Raw genomic sequence first — 21,142 nt, 5'->3', positions numbered from 1 at the left:
GAAAACATGGCCCCCGGACTCTCTGTTAGCTCAAAACTAAAACCATTCCCGAGGTCAACTCTTCAAACAAAGATTAGACTGGACTATGGGACATAAAATGAAACTCGTGAAGAGTGAGCTTCTTAGCTGAAGTAGATATATGAGACTAAATGGGCAGCTCCTGTCCGGAGGCGAGATGAGAAGGCAGAGAGGGTCAGGAGCTGGCTGAATGGACATGGGAAATCTGGGGTGGAAAGTAGAAGTGTGCTATCACAGTACAGGGAGAGCAACTAGGGTCACATAACAATGTGTGTATAAATTTTTATATGAGAAAAAACAAAAGTGGTGACGGTCACACAAGATTGTGCATACAATTAATGCCACTGAATTGTACTCTTAAAAATGGTTAAAATGGCAAATTTTATATTATATATATATTTTACCATGATTAAAAAATAAAGTAACAAGATGTAGATGTCTGAAGGTTTGCCAGGGTGGCAGAGGGCACTGCAGGTGGGGTACATGCACAGAAATGACACAGCACCATTGGTGTACGGAGGGGATGAGGCTGAAGAAAAAAAGCCGGAATGCAAAGATAATGTCTTCTATCAGTACATGAGTATGGTAGTCTTTGACGTGTATGTGGAAGAGGCAGGAGAGCAGGGTCTGCAAGAGAAGTTATAATGGCAGAATGGGAATTCAAATGCAGGTGTGACTCCAAATCTTGCTCTTCCTACCCTATGATGCTCTAAGATTCTATGGTCTCCTCCATTCTAAGTACTTGATTGTTCTGCAAGCTTAGAAAAGGTGAGAATTAAACTCGACTTGCTATGAAAAAAGAACTCAGTCAGGGATAGGGAATGATGGGGGATAGATGGAATAAAATAAAGATGCTGAAAGATATTAACAGTTTAACACCAAATGGAAGGGACAATGGCCAAGAAAATGTACAGCCCCAGCCAGCAGCCAACTAACCAGGACTCTACTGAGCTGATCACAGGATGACCCTGATTCTAGGGCCCTGCCTGGGTGGGCCACACCCTGAAACTGGTTGCTGTCCCAGAAGAGAAGCTGATGTTTGTCTTCCTGCTTGAGGGACTGTATCCCAGCTTATGATATAATCTAGTTTCACTTGCCATATTTAATTCTCCAAACATCAGCCACCTACTGCGTGGATTCCTGACTCTACCCTGTTTGTCTAGAGCAGATGGAAGAATCCAGAGGTAGGTCTTTCCTCCACTTGCCTCTTCTAAACCCAGCAAGGCTGCACACCTACCCAGTACATTAATGGAAATAATTATTAAGGCCAAGACCTCAGTCTACGTGGACAGCTGTTAAACATACTTCAGAGTCATGAATGGGTGACCACTGGCCAGATTAGCAACTTGCCATTTATTGCCTTCAGCCACCTTTTCTACTTATTTTTCAGGTGTAAATCCAGCTTTCCATTTCTGGAACCTTGTCACCTCCTATGCTCCTCCAACTCCTCTGGAAAGAGTGACTTATTGAAGAGCTTTCTAAGCATCCAATCTTCTCAGTATAGGAAACTTCTATTTGACAGATTTCTTTCTCAGAGCATCACCTACACTCAGATTCAGATCCAAGCTGAAGAACCCAAAGTAAACTTAATCAAAACCAAAATTCTGACTTTTACATCTGTTCCTCTCTTTAAGTATAATCAAGTTACACTTGGGCGATACGCAGGCACTGGGGCTCACATCTGCTGTTTTTACGGGAGAGGGGTTCTCATCTCATGTCTGCTTTTGCTGCTTTGTTTGAAGGAAGTAGTTACAACCGTGCTTCCTTTCCGTGGAACTACAAACAGGTTTGCCATCCAGGATGACTTCCCCTTCCTTTTCCCATAAGCCATAAAGAAAACACTATGCTATGCTAGTTCTTGGTATTTTTGCTTTTTTGGGCTTGGTGGGCAAAACTGAAAAAGGCAAAACACAGTAAAGGAAAAACGGATCCTCAATGAACCTCTCCACCCCACAACCCTTTATTTCTGCAAGAGACCTGCTGAACACAGAGGTATGGGAGGAGCAACAAAGGAACAATGAAAACTGGGATTGGAGAACAAGGTATATAAGCTCTACGAGGGCAGGGACTTTGGCTCATTATGTTCACTGCTGTATTCCCAATCCTTAGAAGGGTGCTCAATAAATATCTGTTGAATGAATGAATAAAAGAAAGCTCTAGGGGAGGGGGGAGAGAAAGATTCCTGGGGAGGCTCTTTACAGAGTTTAGTTTTGCAAACTGTTGGCTGAGACTTATTGGTGAGTCATGAAATTAATTTAGTGAGTTTGACAAGCATTTTTTTTTCCTTAAAGGAAGAGAACAAAATAGAAAATCTCAGAGTGCATCTTAGTGGGGGAAATAGTTTTATAAAACTTTTGTTTCAGATACACATTCAGGATTGCAACATAAAGTCTGTTTCTTACTGGCAATAAAAAAAAAAAAAGAATTGGAAAAAAGTTGGCCTGGACTATTAAAATATAGATTCCCAGGCTTGAGCCAGGCTTGGATCAGAATTTCAGGAATTTTGCACTTTGAACCAGTTCCCTTGGAGATTCTGATACGGTCTAAACTTTAGAGTCTAAAGCCTGAGAAACACTGTAAGGTTTGGAATTGCAAGCAGTTTAACAGTCAGAGGAGAGCTGATTAACAAGATTAGTTCAACAGCTTTTTCAGGACCAATATCTGTTTAAAGGGCGGGGCCAGGCATTTAATGACTACCAATTACTGACCTCACTCCTGGGCCAATTCCTACCATGAATTCACCCCAAGGGCCAATCAGACCTGTTCTGGCACAGGTTGGCCATACAGCTTTTGTCTTCCAGAGTAAACAGATGAAGAGGATTTAGTCACCAGATGTGAGCCTGGAATGGGGCCTGGAGGGAGAGGAGGTTGAAGCAGGGCTTCGAACTGGTTTGTCCTGGTTTGAAGCCCTGCTGAGAATTTGCATTTCCACCGGAGATATAACTGAATCAGAATCTACATTTTAAAAAATCCCCAGGAGATCTTATGTATAATAAATTTTGAGAACCACTGATTTACTAGCGGTTCTCAGAACTGGCCCCCAACCAGCAGCATTAGCATTGCCCAGGATTTTGTTAGAAATGCAAACTCTCGGCAGGGGTTCAAACCAGAACGAACAGATTGGAAGCCCGGAGTTGAACAGAGAACCAAGAAAAAACTGCACAGCCCCGGGCCTCTGTCATCAGATAGCTACATGAAGCAGGTGTGGCCTGTTCTACCCTAATCCTGGCATAGCTATTAGCCACCTGTCCTAACAACTGCAAACAAATCCCTGGAATGACAATCCAGCCACGCTGGAGGCACTGCCCAGGTTCTGGAGGCCCACTGGGAATCATCTATACCAGCTGTCCTTCATCCTACATCACTGAATCTACCCACATACACACCAATTAACCAATCCATCTTGTGTGTAATTCCATACATGCACAAACATGTACTATTAGGGTCTCTCTGTGCCTTTCTCTCAGGTAGTAACAAACATAAAGGTCCATATTTTCTCTCTCTCACTTCAGACGTGTTTTTGAAGTCAGGTTTAACAGCCTCATTTACTGAAGCATTTCGAGATCCTTCTCTCCTTTCCAAGAGTAGTGATTTTGGTGAACTTGGCCAGTACTAATAGCTCTTGACATGGAGTGTGACTGGTGTCCATCCTTCCACATTCATACAGAGACAGACACAGATAAAATAATCTGTTTTCTAAGTGAAGCTGAAGTTCTGAGAAATAAATATGTCCAGATATAAATATGTTCAGTACCTATACTGAAAAGACATGATGTATTGAAAACACTTCAACAAACCACTCTTGCTGTGAGGAGGAAGGAAGATCGTCTACCTGAATAGGCATCGCCACTGAAGCCCTTCTGCCTCTGGGAAGCTTCAGGTCACTTTTGCACAAGTAAGCTCCTCCCTCTGGCCTCCTACAGCACTCACTACCTACGCTACTTGTCTGCTGCTAGTGTATTATCCACCATGTATTATTGTAAACTTGTTACTTCTTATTGTCTTTTCTCCTCAACTTGTCTTAAAAATTCCCAGAAGACAGCAATCACCTCTTAAACTTCTGACTTGTTTCCCACAGTGCCTCGCTTAAGAAATGTTTTTTATTCATGCCTGTCTGTGTATGAATGCGGAAGGACAGACATTAATCACACTACATCAAAAGCTATCAGTTCTCAGGGCCACATAAACCAGAGACTTCATCAGCCTGGGTCCAGAAGAACTAGATGGTGCCCAGCTACCACCAATGACCGCCCTGACAGGGAACACAACAGAGTCCCTGATGGAGGAGAAAGGTAGGGTGCAGAACTCAAATTCTAGTAAGAAGACCAGACTTAATGGTCTGACTGAGGCTGGAGGAACCCTGGAAAGCGTGGCCCCCGGATTCTCTATCAGCCCAGAACCTAAAACAATTTCCGAGGCCAACTCTTCAGACAAAGATTGGACTGGACTGTGGAACATAAAATGATACTCGTGAAGAGTGTGCTTCTTAGCTCAAGTAGATACATGAAACTAAATGGGCAGCTTCTGTCCAGAGGTGAGATGAGAAGGCAGAGAGGGTTAGCTGCTGGTTGAACTGACATGGAAAACCAGGGGTGGAAAGGAAGAGTGTGCTGTCAAAGTATAGGGAGAGCAATTAGGGTCACATAACAATGTATGTATAAATTTTTGTATAAGAGACTAACTTGAAATGTACACTTTTACTTAAACTACAGCAATAAAAAAAATAAAAAAAGAGCTATCAGTTCTCGGCAATTTAGTCAAAATCTGTGCTTAAAAGGAAGTGTCTTTCACCACATTTGGTTGGTCAAGCACCAAATGGCTAGTGCTGCATTCCAGACACTAAAAATAGCAGTGACATTAAATTTTGAACAATAAATAAATAAACTGCACTAACAGGGTCAGACTAACAGTATTAAGGACAAAAGAGAAAGTGAACTAGACTCCCCAATGGGTTTCAAATTTTGTAGATCAATATAAACTGGTTTTACTTATTAAGTGTTTATTGTGTGCCATGCAGTATGCTAAGGGCTTTAAGTACATGCTCTCATTTTATCCTCATGGGAACCTATGAAGTAGGTATTATTACCCCATTTCACAGATGAAGAAACTGAGGCACAGAGAGCTCAAATAACTTCCTAACACACTTGGTAAACAGCAGAATAGGGACTCAAACCCAGATTTGTCTGACTTCAAACTCCATGGTCATCACCACCACCCTGTACTGCCTTTCTAATGAATCTAACTCCTGATGTGGATTCCCAGACCATAACTTGGAGAGGGTTCTCTTCCCTAAAAAAAAAAGTCAGAAACTAAACTGACCAATCAACCAATGCTTCTGCAAAGAAAGCCAGATGGGAGAATTTGGGAAAATACTTATTTACCTAACTTCCTTGGCTCTTCAGACTTTAATCTTTATCTCTCTGGATGGTCTCTTCTCCATTGTCCCCCATTCCATTTTGGTTTAGACTCTGACCACTTCTACAGACAATTTCAATAGGATTCTAATTCTGTTGACTTTAACTTCAGAATATGTCTAGAATCGAATCACTGCTTATCCCCAGCCCCATGCCTCTTAACAACACTCCAAGCTTCCACCCACTACCTCCTACAGTCTAGTTTCAACACATAACAGTGTGTCATTTTAAATGGTTAAGTCAGGTCATGTCAACTCTTGCCAACACCTCCTCAGCCCCATCTCTTATAACTTCCTTTTCACTCATTCCACTCCTGGAAGGTTGGTTTCCTTTTTGTTTCTTGAAAAACAGGACATAGATCAGCCCCAGGGTCTTTGCACTGGCTGTTTCCTCTGCTTGGGGGCTCTCTTCTCTGAGATATATGCATAGCCCACTCCCTCACCTCCTTTAAGCCCGCTCAAAGGTCATCCTCCAAGTGAGGCCTTCCTTAACTATTCTATTTAAAATTGCAATCCATCTTCCCACCTCAGCACTTCCAATCCCTCTTAGCTTGCTGTGTTTGTTTTTAGCTATAGCACTTAACACCATCTAACATACTAGATATGTTTATTGTGCCCCCCTCCAAGTAGAATGGAAGCCTTATGAGGGTAGGAATGTTTGTTTCATTCACTGCTGTACTTCCAACACCTAGAACAATGCTTGGCACATAGTATGTGTTCAGTGAATATATGCTGAATGAATTAATGTTTAAATGACTTACTAGCAAGGAAAACCAATAACCCTAGATCAATGCACTATGTTTATACTCCCTGGGGACTGATTCATTCCTGGAAGCACTCACTCACCCACTTGGGAAGCCTGGTACACAGGGAATGGAGAACTATTAAAATGGGAATGATATGGTGAGCTGTGGTGCAATGGTTAAGTGATTGGCTGCTAAACAAAAAGTTGGCAGTTCGAACCTACCCAGTGGCCCCATGGGAGAAAGACCTGGCAATCTGCTCCTGTAAAGATTACAGCCTAGGAAACCCTACAGGGGGAATTCTACTCTGTCACACGGGGTGGGGTCTGTGAGATGAAACTCTACTTGATGGCACTTAACAATGGCATTTCAGTTAAGCCACTATGGCTCTGGGGGATGAATCTGAAGAAGATAAGGCTGGAGTTATACATGTATTCTAATAGTCAGGCAAGAGACGATGACAGCTTGAGAAATATTTAGGAAACAAGAATGGAAGATGCAATGATTGATTGGATATTGGGGGATGGTGGGACTCTAGACTGACTCTCAGGTTTTTGGCTTGGGTGACTGAGCAGATAGTGCTGGCAGCAACTGAGATATTTGGGAGTGGGCCTGAGAGATAAGCCTCCTCCACTTAGTTTAATATTCAAATACTTTAGCAACTTATTGACAAATACCTAAAGTGATTACGGCAAAAAGCCCACCCAAGGCTTTACGGAAAAGGAATCCTAAAAAAGAAGATTATTGTTTATGCTGCCATTTATTAGTGACACTAAGCTGGCTGGCTACTCCATGCCTTTCTGCAGGCAGATTCCCTTCTAAGGAAAAGGGCAGAAATGTATTGTCATGGATTACAATTTTCAAGTCAATTATACACCAGAAGACAGATATACCCACAAAGATACCAGTAGACTTCAAAGACAATTACTTCCTCCAGTCCTTCAGAAAATAACTTCAGAATTATTGTTAGGTACCGTGGAGTCAGTTCTGACCCATACCGACCCTGTGTACAACAAAACAAAACGCTGACCGGTCCTGCAGCATCCTCGCAATAGTTGCTATGTTTGAGCCCACTGTTGCAGCCACTGTGTCAATCCAACTTCAGAATTAGGCAACTTAAAATAGGAAACCATCCTAAAGATCCCTGAACCAAGGTTTATGGACAGAACAGTTCAACCCACCCACCCCTTATGTGAGTGTCAGTTTTACCTGCATACCTTACCTGGAAAGTTCTCTCGATTTAGCTTGGGTCTACGAACAATCACAAAGTCCTTGTCATTCCCCTTGCTCTTCAGCCGTTTTCGTGGGGGGCTCTGAGGGTGACTCAGGCTGGAAAGCAGTTCCTGGGGGATATTTTCACTGTCCACCTCCTCCTTCTCTAGGGCGGAGACCCCCATGCCTGAGAGCAGTTCAGAAGTCTTGCTAGAATCCCATCCCCACGTGAAGCTGGTGGTAACGTTGCTACTTTGGTCCGGAATCTCCTGGAGGTGTTTCCTGCAGAAATGCACAATACCCCGGTTCCCTTCAAGAACCCACCCCTAAATAATGCCAAAACCCAAAACCAAACCCATCGCCGTCGAGTCAAATTCCGATTCACAGCGACCCTACAGGACAGAGTAGAACTGCCCCACAGAGTTCGCAAGGCTGTAAATCTTTAGGGAAGCAGCTGCCACATCGTTCTCCCGAAAAGCGGCTGTTGCGTTCGAAATGCAAACCTTTTGGTTAGCAGCCGAGCGCTTAACCACTTAAGTCACCAGGACTCCTAAATAATGCCAAGGTAGGCATAAAAGAAGCTGCAGTTTATGCACTGTAGAAAACTTAAAACTTTCGCAGCAGCTAATACAATTGCATTTGTAAGTGCTAGCAGCGAAATCGCAAGAAAGAAGGAGAAAATAACCGAACTAATGGGAAAGGCTTTTGATTTACGATCATGCAGGCAGGCCTCAAGAATTTCTTACAGTGGAGGGAACAAGGAGGGAGGGACGGCAACCATCCAGTGATTGAAAACCCTAGCAGGAAAGCCCTATAAGGGAAGCCAAATAAAACGGCACACTGATCACCTCACTAAAGCATCTATCCACACTTCCAAAGAAAGGGCTAAGCAACCATTCACATAATAATAGCATTAGTGACAATAACAGCAAGTAGCAGTATTCACGGCCTAAAAGAATTAAGACGGTCCATTCATGCTGTCTCTTTTTGCAATCGGTTTACCTGTGCATGGCGTCTACCGATTCAGGAGTTTTAAATACGTGCATTAATTGCGGAGCTGCTGCTTCGGATTCCGGCTTTGGCGCGCTGCAGCTCCGACCGCTCAGCGCCGGCCCCCAGTAGCTAGACCCGCGAACTCTAGTAACGTTCCATCCCCACCGCGCGCACAGGAGTCTTCTGCCCGCTTTCCTGTGCGGCGGAGGTTTGCGGCCCAGCTGCCAGCTGGGAATTGTAGTTTCTACGCTGTATCGTAGTCAGGCTGGCTCGCCCCCTACTTCCTGAATCCTTCTCTTGAAGCCTCGCCGGGCTCTGAGATACCCACAACCCCCAGCGGCTGCGGGGCATGACGGCCTACAGGGGCGGCCGGAGAAGCGGAAACGGGCGGTCCTCCGGCTGACTGGGAATGTCAGCTCTTGACTGGGACAGGCTTTCCTTTCCCGGCAGCTCGCAGGCCTGCTGCTGACCGCCACCGCGGTAATTTCAGAGCGGGAGTCCCAGAACCTGGACGCCTGTGGTGGACGCGGAGTTTCTTGGTGCCGTCCAGATGCTGTCTGGCGAGATCGGACGGTGAGCCTGAGGGAGGGCATGAGACACTCTGGGGTCTGAGGTCTGGGGCCGAGCAGAGGCGGACACGGAAGGAACCCCGGAGATCTCGAGCAGCCGCTGCCGTGGGGCCCGTGTCCCAGACCGCTGCATGGAGCCAGTAGCTCGGCCCGCCACCCAGGTGGGCGTCACACCTGTTCTGCCCTCTGCCAGGAAGCTTTTTCCTGCACCGGGGAGAGGCGGCCCTTGGGCCCTTCTGAAAATAATTTTTGAATTAGACTGGGTCTGTGGACAGGATCCTTCCGTACCTGTGAGATAGGCACTACGACAACGACGCTCATCTCACAGGCGTGGAGTGAGGATCGAATCAGATAACGCTTGTGGATGCGTTTTGTAAAGTACGGCGCAGTTAGAATGAGAGAGGATGATTGAATTTTAGGGGAGCAGGAGACCACGGTGGTTCCTGTGTGCTGTGGGAAGGCTGCGCGTCCCCTTGCAGCCTTGACAAATCACCTAAATGCTAGCATGGGACTAAACTGCAAAAAGGCTTTATCTGGGCTTAGCCCTTGGGCCACCAGCAAAGCCATTCAGTTGCTCTCGGCCAACCGGCTGCGTCCAGTTGCGTCGCCGCCTAGAGCTGCTTTAGCTATCTCTGCAGGGAACAGTTTGGGGGCGTTAGAGTAGGGAGCGTGCCATTTTCCAGGTAGGATGACCATGCGAAATCCATTGTGCATTTCAAACTACTACAACGATGGCCCCGGGAAGACAGTGGAAGAGGGAAGGGGGATGAATTCCAACCCTAATAAAAATAGAGGATTTATAAAGTTCAGAATTAGGCAGGCCAGCTTCATCCCAAAAATACTAGTTCAGTGGGGGAGAAAGAGTGGCAGTCTCCTCCCGTAAAGATTACAGCCTTGGAAACCCTTTGGGGCTGTTCTGCTCTGTCCTGTAGGGTTGCTATGAGTCAGAATCCACTCGATGACAGTGGGTTGATGCTGTATGACATACCTTCATACTTCTTTGAAAAAAATGATACGCTTTATACTGGAATTAAACCACCCTTGCCCAATATGTGCTTGTTTCAAGCTTAGTCCTTAGCTTGGAAAGTAACCACTTCTTGACAGGAAGGAATTCATGAATCTTTGTGTTCTTGAAAGTAGGTGAGATTCCTATAAAGAAGAGATCTGTTCACAAATTGATTTTGATCAACACTAGGTGAAAAATACTAGGCTTAGTGTGCACAGTTCATTAAACTAATGCTATGTTAGATGGGAAATATTTTTAAATGCAATATTCCTGATTGTTTGCATATAGTTACCTCTCTGTTACTTTGGCTGAGGAGAAAGCAGCTGCCTTCATTTGAGACATACATCCTTTCCCTTAAGATTGCAACTCATTAGAGAAAATATTTTTAACAAAAAAAAGTTATAGTCTCCAGGAAATTGAACAAGACAGAGGGAACTTGTAACCTTGTTGGGAGAAAGAATAAACAAAAAATTTAAAATGCCATGGTGAGCACTGACTCAGTTACTAGGGCTGCTATAACAGAAATACCGCAAGTGGATGGCTTTAAAGAACAGATATTTATTTTCTCACAATTCTGGAGGCTAGAAGTCTGAATTCAGGCACCAACTATAAGGGAAGGCTCTCTCTTTGTCCTTCGTTGGCTCTAGGGGAAGATCCTTGTCTTAGTTTCTGTAGCCCCAGCATTCCTTGGTCCCTTGACCATCTTCACATGGCATCTATCTTCCCATTTGTTTTTGCATTTCTCTGTCTGTCTACCTTTTTTATGACTTTGATTAGGTTTAGGACACACCCTAATGGGTATGGCTCAGTAACATAACAGATTGCATATGAAAGTGATTGCAGTACTTACATAATATCCACAGGTATAGGGGTTAGGATTCCAGCACATATTTGGGGGGGACACAATGCATAGCAAGCATTAACAAAGTTTTGAGATATAAAGTAATTGGGATAGGCCACTTTAGATATAAATCTCATAGATAAGAAGGTCTGAGAGATGGGAAGATTTCTAAATTTAAGGATAAGAAATATCCTTCTTCTGTCTCCTGTTTAGGGAACATTTCTAGTTCTTAGAATATTTGCAATATCTAAATTAATGCACATGAGGTCTATTAATTGGTAGGTAGCTAGTAATTGCCAAGTCTTCAACTGAAGGTCAAAGCCCTCTAATATTGGAATAGATATTTCACTAACAGTGTTTGCCCTGGTAACAGAAATACTTCAGCTTGCTAATATGGAAGTACTTTTTTTTTCCCTCATTCCTTCCAGTCATGGCTGTAAATAAAAGTTTAAATAGATACATATGATACTGTCCATTGAAGGCTCATAGTTACTAGCTACCTACAGACATCTTGTTATCTGTTCTCTTAAAGAATTGCATCGTGATTGCTACTGATGTGGAGTATTTTATTTTCGTGATTAATTTCGTTAGTTTAATCTTACTCAGCACATCCCATTTCCCACTTTAGTAAGAGAGGGTGCACCATATTTCCAGAACTAAAGTCCCTATATTAGTATCCAGGACAAACGAATTACAACTTTTTTTTAATGTCTGCAAATGACTTTAGAGTGTGTAATTTCTAGTACTCTTTGGAAGCTTCTGATAGAATACAAAGTGACTGTAAATTGGGGAAGTGTTTATCAATGAGAGATGCTCAGAAGGGGCAAGAGTGGTATCATTTATGTAGAGGTAAAACTACAGGAGGGACCAAAAAGGACTGGAAAGCATGAATGACTATAAGCTATTTATTATATATATGCATGTATGTATATATATGTATATATAGGTTATAATCGTTGTTAGGTGCCATTGAGTTGGTTCCTACTCATAGTGACCCTATGTACAACAGAACGAAATACTTCCCGGTCCTGCGCCATCCTCACAATTGTTGCTAGATTTGATCCTATTTTTGTCAATCCATCTCATTGAGGGTCTTCCTCATTTTCACGGACCCTCTGTTGGTATTTCATATACCCGTGGAATAGCTTCCTCCAACATCACAGCAACGCGCAAGCCACCACAGTACTACAAACTAACAGATGACTGGAAGCTTATAGTCATATATATATATATGTAAATGCTGTTTTTGAAAACTGAATATGACAAAGGAGATTCTATTTAATAAGAATGGTGATGAACTTTTTCCTTAGTTCCTTCATACCCACCAAACCCAGTGCCGTCGAGCTGATTCCAACTCATAGTGACCCTATAGGACACGGTAGAACTGCCCCATAAGATTTCCAAGGTTGTCTCCACAGAAGTAGACTGCCCCTTCTTTCTCCCATGGAGCAGCCGGTGGGTTTGAGCCACTGACCTTTTGGTTAGCAGCCAAGTGCTTTAGCCACTGTGCCACCAGGGCTCCTAGTTCCTTCATATTATGAAGTAAATTGTAAAATTCTTAAGTTTTTTTCTCATGTTTCTTATCTCGGGGGGACGAAAGCCTGAGAACAATTATGTGGCAAGAAGTTTGTATCTGCGAATAAAATCTGAAAAAGAATCCTTTTCCCTTGATTAATTCTAAAATGAATCTTTCATTCTCTGCAGTTTAATGTTGTCTGTGATGGACAGATGGGGGAGAGGTTCTTGCCCCAATTCTAATTTGCTGTATATTTTCTACTTTTCCCGTGCAGATTAGAATCGCATATTACCCTTAAGTCAGCTAACGGCAGTATTACTCCAAGGTAAAAAGACTTAGCTAATTCTATGTTGAACATGACTTTCTTAGCATTCTATGAACTATATCTTGATATATCTAAAGGAATAATCAATAGGGGAATTTCTAATTTGTTCACTCTGGAGACTGAACAGAAGAAATTTCTTTAAACTATTTAAACCGCATTAAGAAAGTATGTCTGGACTGGAGAAGAGACTATGTAGTTTTCTAATTGTGAGCCAGACTATTTATGATGCCTCAGTTTGAATCCCAGCTTTGCCGCTTACTGCTAGCTATGGGAACTTGGATAAATTTCTTATCCTGTTTGTGCCTGGTTTTCTCCTTTATTAAACAAAGATACTAACAGTCTTCTCTTTAATATGATAAAGCATGTTAAGTGGTAGCACAGTATTTAGTAAATCACACTAAATGTTAGCTATTCTTTTCTTCTTTTATAAAATTATTTTGTTATTAGGAGAAAGTCTAAGGATTTTCTGATCACCAAAGCAAGTCTTGCAATGTCTACCTGAGATCTTTAAGAATTCATTACAATTTCACTTGCTTTCTTCTTAATTCTTTACATGGTTGCCACCTCTCCCCCTCATGCCTTGCCAACAACGGAACAGTTTGTGTGTGTCCTCCTCCTAGAGGCTTGTCACACTTTGAAATTCAGTTCATCTGTTTGGTTTGCCACCTGAGCCCTTAGATGGGCTTCAAAACAAACTAGTTTTTCTCATTTTTAGATTGGGAGTGATGTTCTTTTGTGAAAGTCTACAGTCTAAAGTGAATTCTATCTATACCTGAAATCTTTAAGCAGGGAATGATGATTAGCTTTAGAAGATTTAGATTTTTATTGGTAGGAGATAATTGTTGACTTTTCTTACTTCTACTTCTGGTTCTTTTGGTTTTTCACGATAATGATTTTGAGTTGTTTCCTAATTTTTATTATTTTCTATCTGAGTAAAGATACATACTGGAGTTGACACTGTCTGAGTCTGATGAGTCATTAGGTTCTAGTTGAAATTTTTCATTCAGTTTCAGAATCTTTAGTTTTGACAAAATTTTTGTCAGTTTTTTGTTTATGTTCTGATCCGTTGCGTTCCTCCTTCCCTCTCTCCCATTCCTTCCTTTCTCTCTTTTTCTTTTTTTAAAAAACATTTGGAATGCTTCAGATTTCAAAATTATCTTCTAAATTTTCTACTCAAAGTGTGTTTAGCCTAAAGAAACATTATTGGAATCATAAAGAACTCAGGAAACGGTATTCTAAGTTAGTAACATTAGTAAGTCAATTATGAAACTGTTATAAAGACATCTGAAAGTAGTATTGAATAATATTTTGATGATTGGAAAAACACTGAACTGGATTTTAAATACTATTTTGGAACTAGTATTTTGAAGGGTAGAATATGACATCAAAGCAGGCACTAAGTTTTGACTGAATGAATGAATTAGCATTTTGATTTTGAGTGAAATCAACCTTTGTTTCTGTGGTGTTGATGTCAACCTTATGATCTTTTTTTTCTCTTTTTTAAATTTTTAATCATATGTAACTGAATTTTGATTTGCCCTCAATTTTAGTAATTTCTTTTTTGTCATTTAGCCTAAACATGTAATTTTATTATTTGAATAATCTTATTAGAAGGACCACTGTTATTGTCAGAGGCAGAGTTCCCCTTTTGTTCTTGAGTATATTTTTGTAAAGCTGCACATGGTTACAGTTCAAATGATGTAGAATACTCCACCTTTTTGATCATTGTTCCAGGAAAAATGACATTGTCTTTCTATAGGACATTAGTGTGTCAAGTGTACCTTCTGGACATGGCTCTGACGTGTGTTTTGTGTCTGTCACAACGAACAGATGAAAGTCATTTTAGCTACCTTGTAGACCTAGAGAGGTAATCCCAACTTGTTGAGAGAGGCAAGGGGAACAATTCTGGGAGCCAGGCTGATTTCTTGTTTTATAGGACTGAAAGTAGGCCCAGGCAGTGGTGACCATTGAGGATGAAAAGCAGAACACAGTTGATTTTCATTCATAGTTTTTTTTTTTTGAAGGGGAGGAGACCTTTTAGGGTAAAGTATGGGTGAAGCTATGCTTTGAGACTGTTGAGAAAACTAGTTAGTTTTCTTCTAGAAGCTCATGATACAAAGAAGGCAGAGAATAGCAACTAACATTTATTGAGTACCTATAGTACTCTGTGCCTTGGAAGTCCTACTGAGTGTTTTACTTTTCTGTCTCACTTACCTCGAGCGCTGGTAGCACAGTGCTTAAGAGCTCCAGCTGCTAACCAAAAGACAGTTCGAATCCACCAGCTGCTCCTTGGAAACCCTGTGGGGCAGTCCTACTCTGTCCTACAGGGTTGCTGTAAGTCAGAGTCGACTCAATGGTAACAGGTTTTGTATATTTATCTTCATTTAATGGTTTAAATTGCATAAAGTTACACAATTATTAAATAGGGTCGGAATTTGGTACTTGGGTTTGCCAAGGTATAATAAAACATTTGTATTTTAAAATGATTGTGATTTTAGGCACTTACTTAATAAATAAGGTCCTAAGTGGTGCAAACAGTTTATACTCCACTGCTGAATGTTGGCAGTTTGAACCCACCCAGCAGTACCATGGAAGAAAAGGCCTGACAATCTGCTTCCATTAAGATTACAGCCAAGAAAACCCTGTGGAGCAGCTCTACTCTGTAACATGAGGTTACCATGAGTCAGAATCGACTAGACAGCAACTAACAAAAACAACTTAATAAATAACACCGGAGCAAAAATTTTCATTTTCTAGTTGCTAAGTATTTTCCTTCATATTGTTGTATTGATTTTTAAATAACTTTAAAATTATAAAGTAATACATGTTTATTATAAAAAACTAAACACACACACACACACACAAGAAATCACAAAGAAGAAAGTAGAAATCATCTCCTACCTCTTCTACTCTTTGGCAACCACCATGAGCATTTTGGTGTGTATTAGTCTGTGCATATATGTGTGTTTCACTGTGTACTCCCCCAACCCTATGCCTGCCCCTTTTGACATCTGGAATGTGGTGGTGTCCTTTAATCACATTCTGCAATGGAATGTTGCTGTTAGGTAGCCTGTGACTCAGGCACAGAACCCTGCTCCTATCAGTCATGGCCAGATTAGTAGGATTAGTGTTTTATGAAACCCTTGGCTGCTTTTCTCAAAAAGGCAGTGGGCAACGATAAAGCTGGTGGACATTTTTAAGGTGTCCTGGATTGTTCAGTATAAACATTTAAGTTGTTTCTAGTTTTCATGTTTAAATAATGTTGCAGTGAAAAGCAACCTTGTAGATAAATCCTTGTTCCTTAGAATAAGGTTATTGGTTTTTCCTTAGAATAAGTTATTTGAAGAAGAATTGCTAGGACAAAGTGTGTGAACCTTTTTTGAGGCTTTTGATACATATTTGCCAAATTAATGTCCAAATTTCTGCTCCCCTAGCGATGTGGTCCTTTTCACTTGCCCAAGCCATCCCTATATCTTAGCATTTTCTCTGTTCATAGTTATTTTGGTTATCCAAATTGATGTAAACAGTTAAGTGCTCGACTGCTAGCTGAAAGATTTGCAGTTCAAACCCACCAAGACATGCCTCGGAAGACAGACCTGGCGATCTCCAAAAGAGCAGTTCTACTTTGCAACACATGGGGTTTCGATAAGTTGAGAATCGACTGTAGGGGAACTAACAACAACAACAAATCCATTAGTTAATTAATGGGCAGGGCTGCGAAGGATTTTTATTGAATAAGTAAAAATGCACATGGCAGTAAATTCAAACAATACTTAAGGGTAAACAGTGAAACGAAAGTCTCTCTCCCAAGCTCTTTACCCATTTTCCCTCTGCAGAGACAATCACTGCTAACAGGGAGGGTGTAGGACAGTGGATATGTGACTTATATTGCTGGTTAGAGGGTTACCTTTGTTCAGCCTTTCTTGAAGCCAGTTCTAAGATTTGTATAAAATCTTTATCATGTTTATATCTTTGGACTTAGCAATTCCAATTCTGGGAATTTGATTCATTTTGTAAATTTTTTATTGCACTTTCACCGTTCACATCAGTGTTCTAGTTTCAAGAAAGAGCAGCGAACAACTAAAATCCCTGCCCTTGAGGTTCTTATTCACTAAGGCAGAAAAAAGTGTGTACTAAAAAAAAAATTTAATGGGTGGTAAGAGATAAGAAGAAATAATGGATTAATGTTGGGGGTGGAGTTGTTTTTGTTGTTAGGTGCCGTTGAGTCAGTTATGACTCATAGCGACCAAATGTACAACAGAATGCAACACTGCCCAGTCCTGTGCCATCTTCACAATCCTTGCTGTGTTTGAGCCCATCATTGCAGCCACTGTGTCAGTCCATCTCCTTGAGGGTCTTCCTCTTTTTAGCTGACCTCTGCTTTACCAAGCATGATGTCCTTCTCTAGGGACTGATCCCTAGTGATAACATGTCCAAAGTACGTGAAACAAACTCTCGCCATCCTTGCTTCTAAGGAACATTCTGGCTGTACTTCTTCCAAGATAGATTTGTTTGTTCTTCAGGCAGTCCATGGTATATTCAGTATTCGTCACCAACACCACAATTCAAAGGCATCAATTCTTCTTCGGTCTTCCTTATTCATTTTCCAGCTTTCACATGCATATGAGGCGATTGAAAACACCATAGCTTGGGTCAGGCACATCTTAGTCCTCAAAGTGGCATCTTTGCTTTTCAACACTTTGAAAACTCTTTTTCTTTTTTTGAAGCTGATTTGCCCAATGCAATATGTCGTTTGATTTCTTGACTGCTGCTTCCATGAGTAAGTAAAATGAAATCCTTTACAACTTCACCATTTTCTCTGTTAATCATGATATTGCCTATTAGTCCAGTCATGAGGATTTTTGTTTTCTTTATGTTGAGATGTAATCCGTACTGAAGGCTGTAGTCTTTGATCTTACAGCAGAAGTGCTTCAAGTCCTCTTTGCTTTCTGCAAGCAAGGTTGTGTCATCTGCATAACGCAGGTTGTTGATGAGTCTTCCTCCAATCCTGATGCCCCATTCTTCTCCGTATAGCCCAGCTTCTAGGATTATTTGCTCATCATACAGATTGAATAAGTATGGTGAAAGAATGCAACCCTGACACTCACCTTTCCTGACTTTAAATCACACAGTATCTCCTTGTTCTGTTCTAACAACTGCCTCTTGGTCTATGTACAGGTTCCCTGTATGAGCACAGTTAGGTGTTCTGGAATTCCCATTCTTCACAATGTTATCCATAAATTGTTATGATCCACACAGTTGAATGCCTTTGCATAGTCAATAAAACACAGGTAAACATCTTTCTGGTATTCTCTGCTTTCAGCCAAGATCCATCTGACATCAATAGTGATATCCTTTGTTCCACGTCCTCTTCGGAATCCTGCTTGAATTTCTGGTAGTTCCCTGTCAATGTATTGCTGCAACTGTTTTTTAATTACTTTCATCAAAATTTTACTTGTGTGTGGTACTAATGATACTGCTCGATAATTTCCACATTCTGTTGAATCACCTTTCTTTGGAATAGGCAAAAATATGGACCTCTTCCATTTGCTTGGCCAGGTTGCTGTCGTCCAAGTTTCTTGGCATAGACAAGTGAGAACCACCAGTGCTGCATCCGTTTGTTGAAACATCTCAATTGGTATTCCGTCAATTCCTGGATCCTAGTTTTGTGCCAATGCCTCCAGTGCAACTTGGACTTCTTCATTCAATACTATCAGTTCTTAATGATCATGTGTTACCTCCAGAAATGGTTGAATGTTGATCAGTTATTTTTGGTACATTGACTTCTTGTATTCCGTCCTCTTTTGACGCTTCCCGCGTCGTTCAATATTTTCCCCATAGAATCCTTTAATATTGTAACTCAAGGCTTGAATTTTTTGTTCAGTTTGAGCGTGAGAAATTCCAGGTGTGTTCTTCCCTTCTGGTTTTCTAACTCCAGGTCTTTGTACACTTCATTACAATACTTTACTTTGTCTTCTCGAGCCACCCTTTGAAATCTTCTGTTCAGGTCTTTTACTTCATCATTTCTTCCATTCCCTTTAGCTACTGTATGTTCATGAGCAAGTTTCAGAGTCTCTTCTGATATTCATTTTGGTTTTTTCTTTCTTTCCTGTCTTTTTAATGACCTTTTGCTTTCCTCATTTATGATGTCCTTGATGTTATTCCACAACTCATCTAGTCTTCGGTCACTGTGTTCAATATGTCAAATCTATTCTTGAGATGGTCTCTAAATTCAGGTGGAATATACTAAGTGTCATATTTTGGCTCTCGTGGAGTTGTTTTAATTTTCTTCAGCTTCAGATTGAACTTGTATATGAACAATTGATGGTCTGTTCTGCAGTCAGCTACTAGCCTTGTTCTGACTGATGAGATTGAGTTTTTCCATCGCCTCTTTCCACAGATGTAGTCGATTTGATTCTTGTGTATTCTATCCAGTGACGTTCACATGTATAGTTGCCACTTATGTTGTTGGAAAAAGATATTTACAATGAGTAAGTCACTGGTCTTGGAAAATAGTATCATGCGATCTCTGGTGTCATTTCTCACCAAGGCCATATTTTCCTACTACTGATCCTTCTTTGTTTCCAACTTTTGTGTTCTGATCACCAGTAAGTATCAATGCATCTTGATTGCATGTTTGATCAATTTCTGACTGCAGAAGTTGGTAAAAATCTTCAATTTCTTCATCTGTGACGTTAGTGGTTGGTATGTAAATTTGAATAATAGTCGTATTAACTGGTCTTCCTTGTAGGCATATGGATATTATTCTGTCACTGACAGTGTTTGTATGTCACAACAGATCTTGAAATGTTCTTTTTGACGATGAATGTGACAACATTCCTCTTCAATTTGTCATTCCTGGCATAGTAGACCATATGATTGTCCCATTCAAAATGGCTAATACCAGTCCATTTCAGCTCACTAATGCCTAGGATATTGATCTATGTGTTCCATTTCATTTTTGATGTCTTCCAGTTTTCCTAGATTCATACTTCATACATTCATCATTCTTATTATTAATGGATGTTTGCAGGTGTTTCTTCTCATTTTGTGCCATGCCACATCAGCAAATGAAGGTCCCAAAACCTTTACTCCATCAACATCATTAAGGTCAACTCTACTTTGAGGAGGCAACTCTTCCCCAGTAGTATTTTTAGTGCCTTCCAATCTGAGCAGTTTATCTTCCAGCACTATATCAGACTATTTTCCGCTGCTATTTGTAAGGATTTCACTGGCTAATTTTTTCCAAAGTAGATCTCCAGGTCCTTCTTCTTACTCTCTCTTAGTCTTGAAGCTCCACTGAAACCTGTCCACCATGGGTGACCCTACTGGTATTTGAAATACCAGTGGCATAGCTTCCAACATCATAGCAACATGCAAGCCACCACAGTATGACAAACTGACAGAGGAGTGGTGTGTGGGGATGGAGAGGAGTGTTCTTTTAGGTAGAGGGATCAGACCAAACCCGTTGCTGTCGAGTCGATTCCGACTCATAGCAACCCTATAGGACAGAGTAAAACCACCCCGTAGGGTTTCCAAGGAGCAGCTGGTAGATTTGAACTGCTGACCTTTTGGTTAACAACCTTAAATCTTAACCACTGTGCCAAAAAGTGACATTTGAGCAGAGACTTGAATGATGAGAAGGAGCAAGCTTTGTGGATAATAATTCAGGCAGTTAGTGACCCTGAGTAGGAACAAATTTGCCACCTTCAGAGAAAGCAGAAAGTGTAGGTAGAACACAAGGAGAGGATAATAGATGAGGTCAGAGAGACAGGTAGATAGAGGTAACATCATATATCCCTTGTTATCTAAGTAAGGAGTTTGGATTTTATTGAGTTCAGTGGGAGACCATTTGCTTTGGTTTGAACTGAGGAATAGTATATGAATTATGCTTTCAGTAGATCACTCTGACTACTGTATGGGAACAGATCTTAAGATGGTAGAATGGGGTGCAAGAGTAGAAGCAGAGAAACCAAACTAGAAGGCTATTGCAGTAACGTAGATAAGAGAAAGTACTTGGGTGAACTCAGGTGTCAATTATGTACCTATATCAGTTGATTATTATCTTTTTAAACTAGTAATCCCGAGATTCATTCAATTGATTTTTTTTTTACTCTTACAGTTATTTTCTTTTGTTCTGGCTGCAAGAATACTTTGATTAGTCATCCTTAACAGCCTGTGTTAATAAATACTGTAATAAGAAACATTTTAAAAGACCTATTACGAAGAATAACGGAGTTTTTTTTTTTTTTTATTGTACTTCAGGTGAAGGTTTACAGAACAAATAGTTTCTCATGAAACAGTAGTGCACATATTGTCTTATGACATTGGTTAACAACCCCACAACATGTCAACCCTCTAACTTCTCAACCTTTTTTTTTTATTGGTGAAAATACACGTAGCCAAAGATAGACTATTTCAAAACTTTCTACATGCACAGTTCAGTGACATTGACTACGCTCTTCCAATTGTGCTGCTATCCTCACTTAAGATGAAGGCTTACAGA

General features: G+C 41.0%; 2 protein-coding genes across 5 annotated transcripts in view; one reads left to right on the top strand and one right to left on the bottom strand.

Moving 5' to 3' along the window:
- The window catches only part of SKP2 (S-phase kinase associated protein 2), a 53,114-nt gene extending 44,431 nt beyond the window's left edge, over window positions 1–8,683 (bottom strand). The window contains exons 1-2 of the mRNA XM_004385248.2: window positions 8,389–8,683; window positions 7,397–7,668 (exon numbers count right to left, since the gene is read on the bottom strand). Of these exons, the coding sequence (XP_004385305.1) occupies window positions 7,397–7,668; window positions 8,389–8,432 (316 nt within the window). The 5' untranslated portion in view covers window positions 8,433–8,683. The remainder of the gene's footprint in view (window positions 1–7,396; window positions 7,669–8,388) is intronic.
- Window positions 8,684–8,694: 11 nt separating this feature from the next.
- The window catches only part of LMBRD2 (LMBR1 domain containing 2), a 77,467-nt gene continuing 65,019 nt past the window's right edge, over window positions 8,695–21,142 (top strand). For 2 of the 4 annotated variants that reach the window (XM_023739506.1, XM_023739501.1), the window contains exon 1: window positions 9,086–9,109. The gene's annotated coding sequence lies outside the window, so the exon portion shown is untranslated. Of the gene's footprint in view, window positions 8,953–9,085; window positions 9,110–12,241; window positions 12,637–21,142 lie in introns of those variants that run through there. The other 2 variants (XM_023739502.1, XM_023739503.1) reach the window with 2 other exon arrangements.

The sequence above is a fragment of the Trichechus manatus genome, unplaced genomic scaffold, assembly GCF_000243295.1.
Source record: "Trichechus manatus latirostris isolate Lorelei unplaced genomic scaffold, TriManLat1.0 scaffold00135, whole genome shotgun sequence".
Classification (NCBI taxonomy): Eukaryota; Metazoa; Chordata; class Mammalia; order Sirenia; family Trichechidae; genus Trichechus; species Trichechus manatus.
Note: the sequence above shows the minus strand (reverse complement) of the source record. Positions and strands in the feature narration are given on the sequence as shown.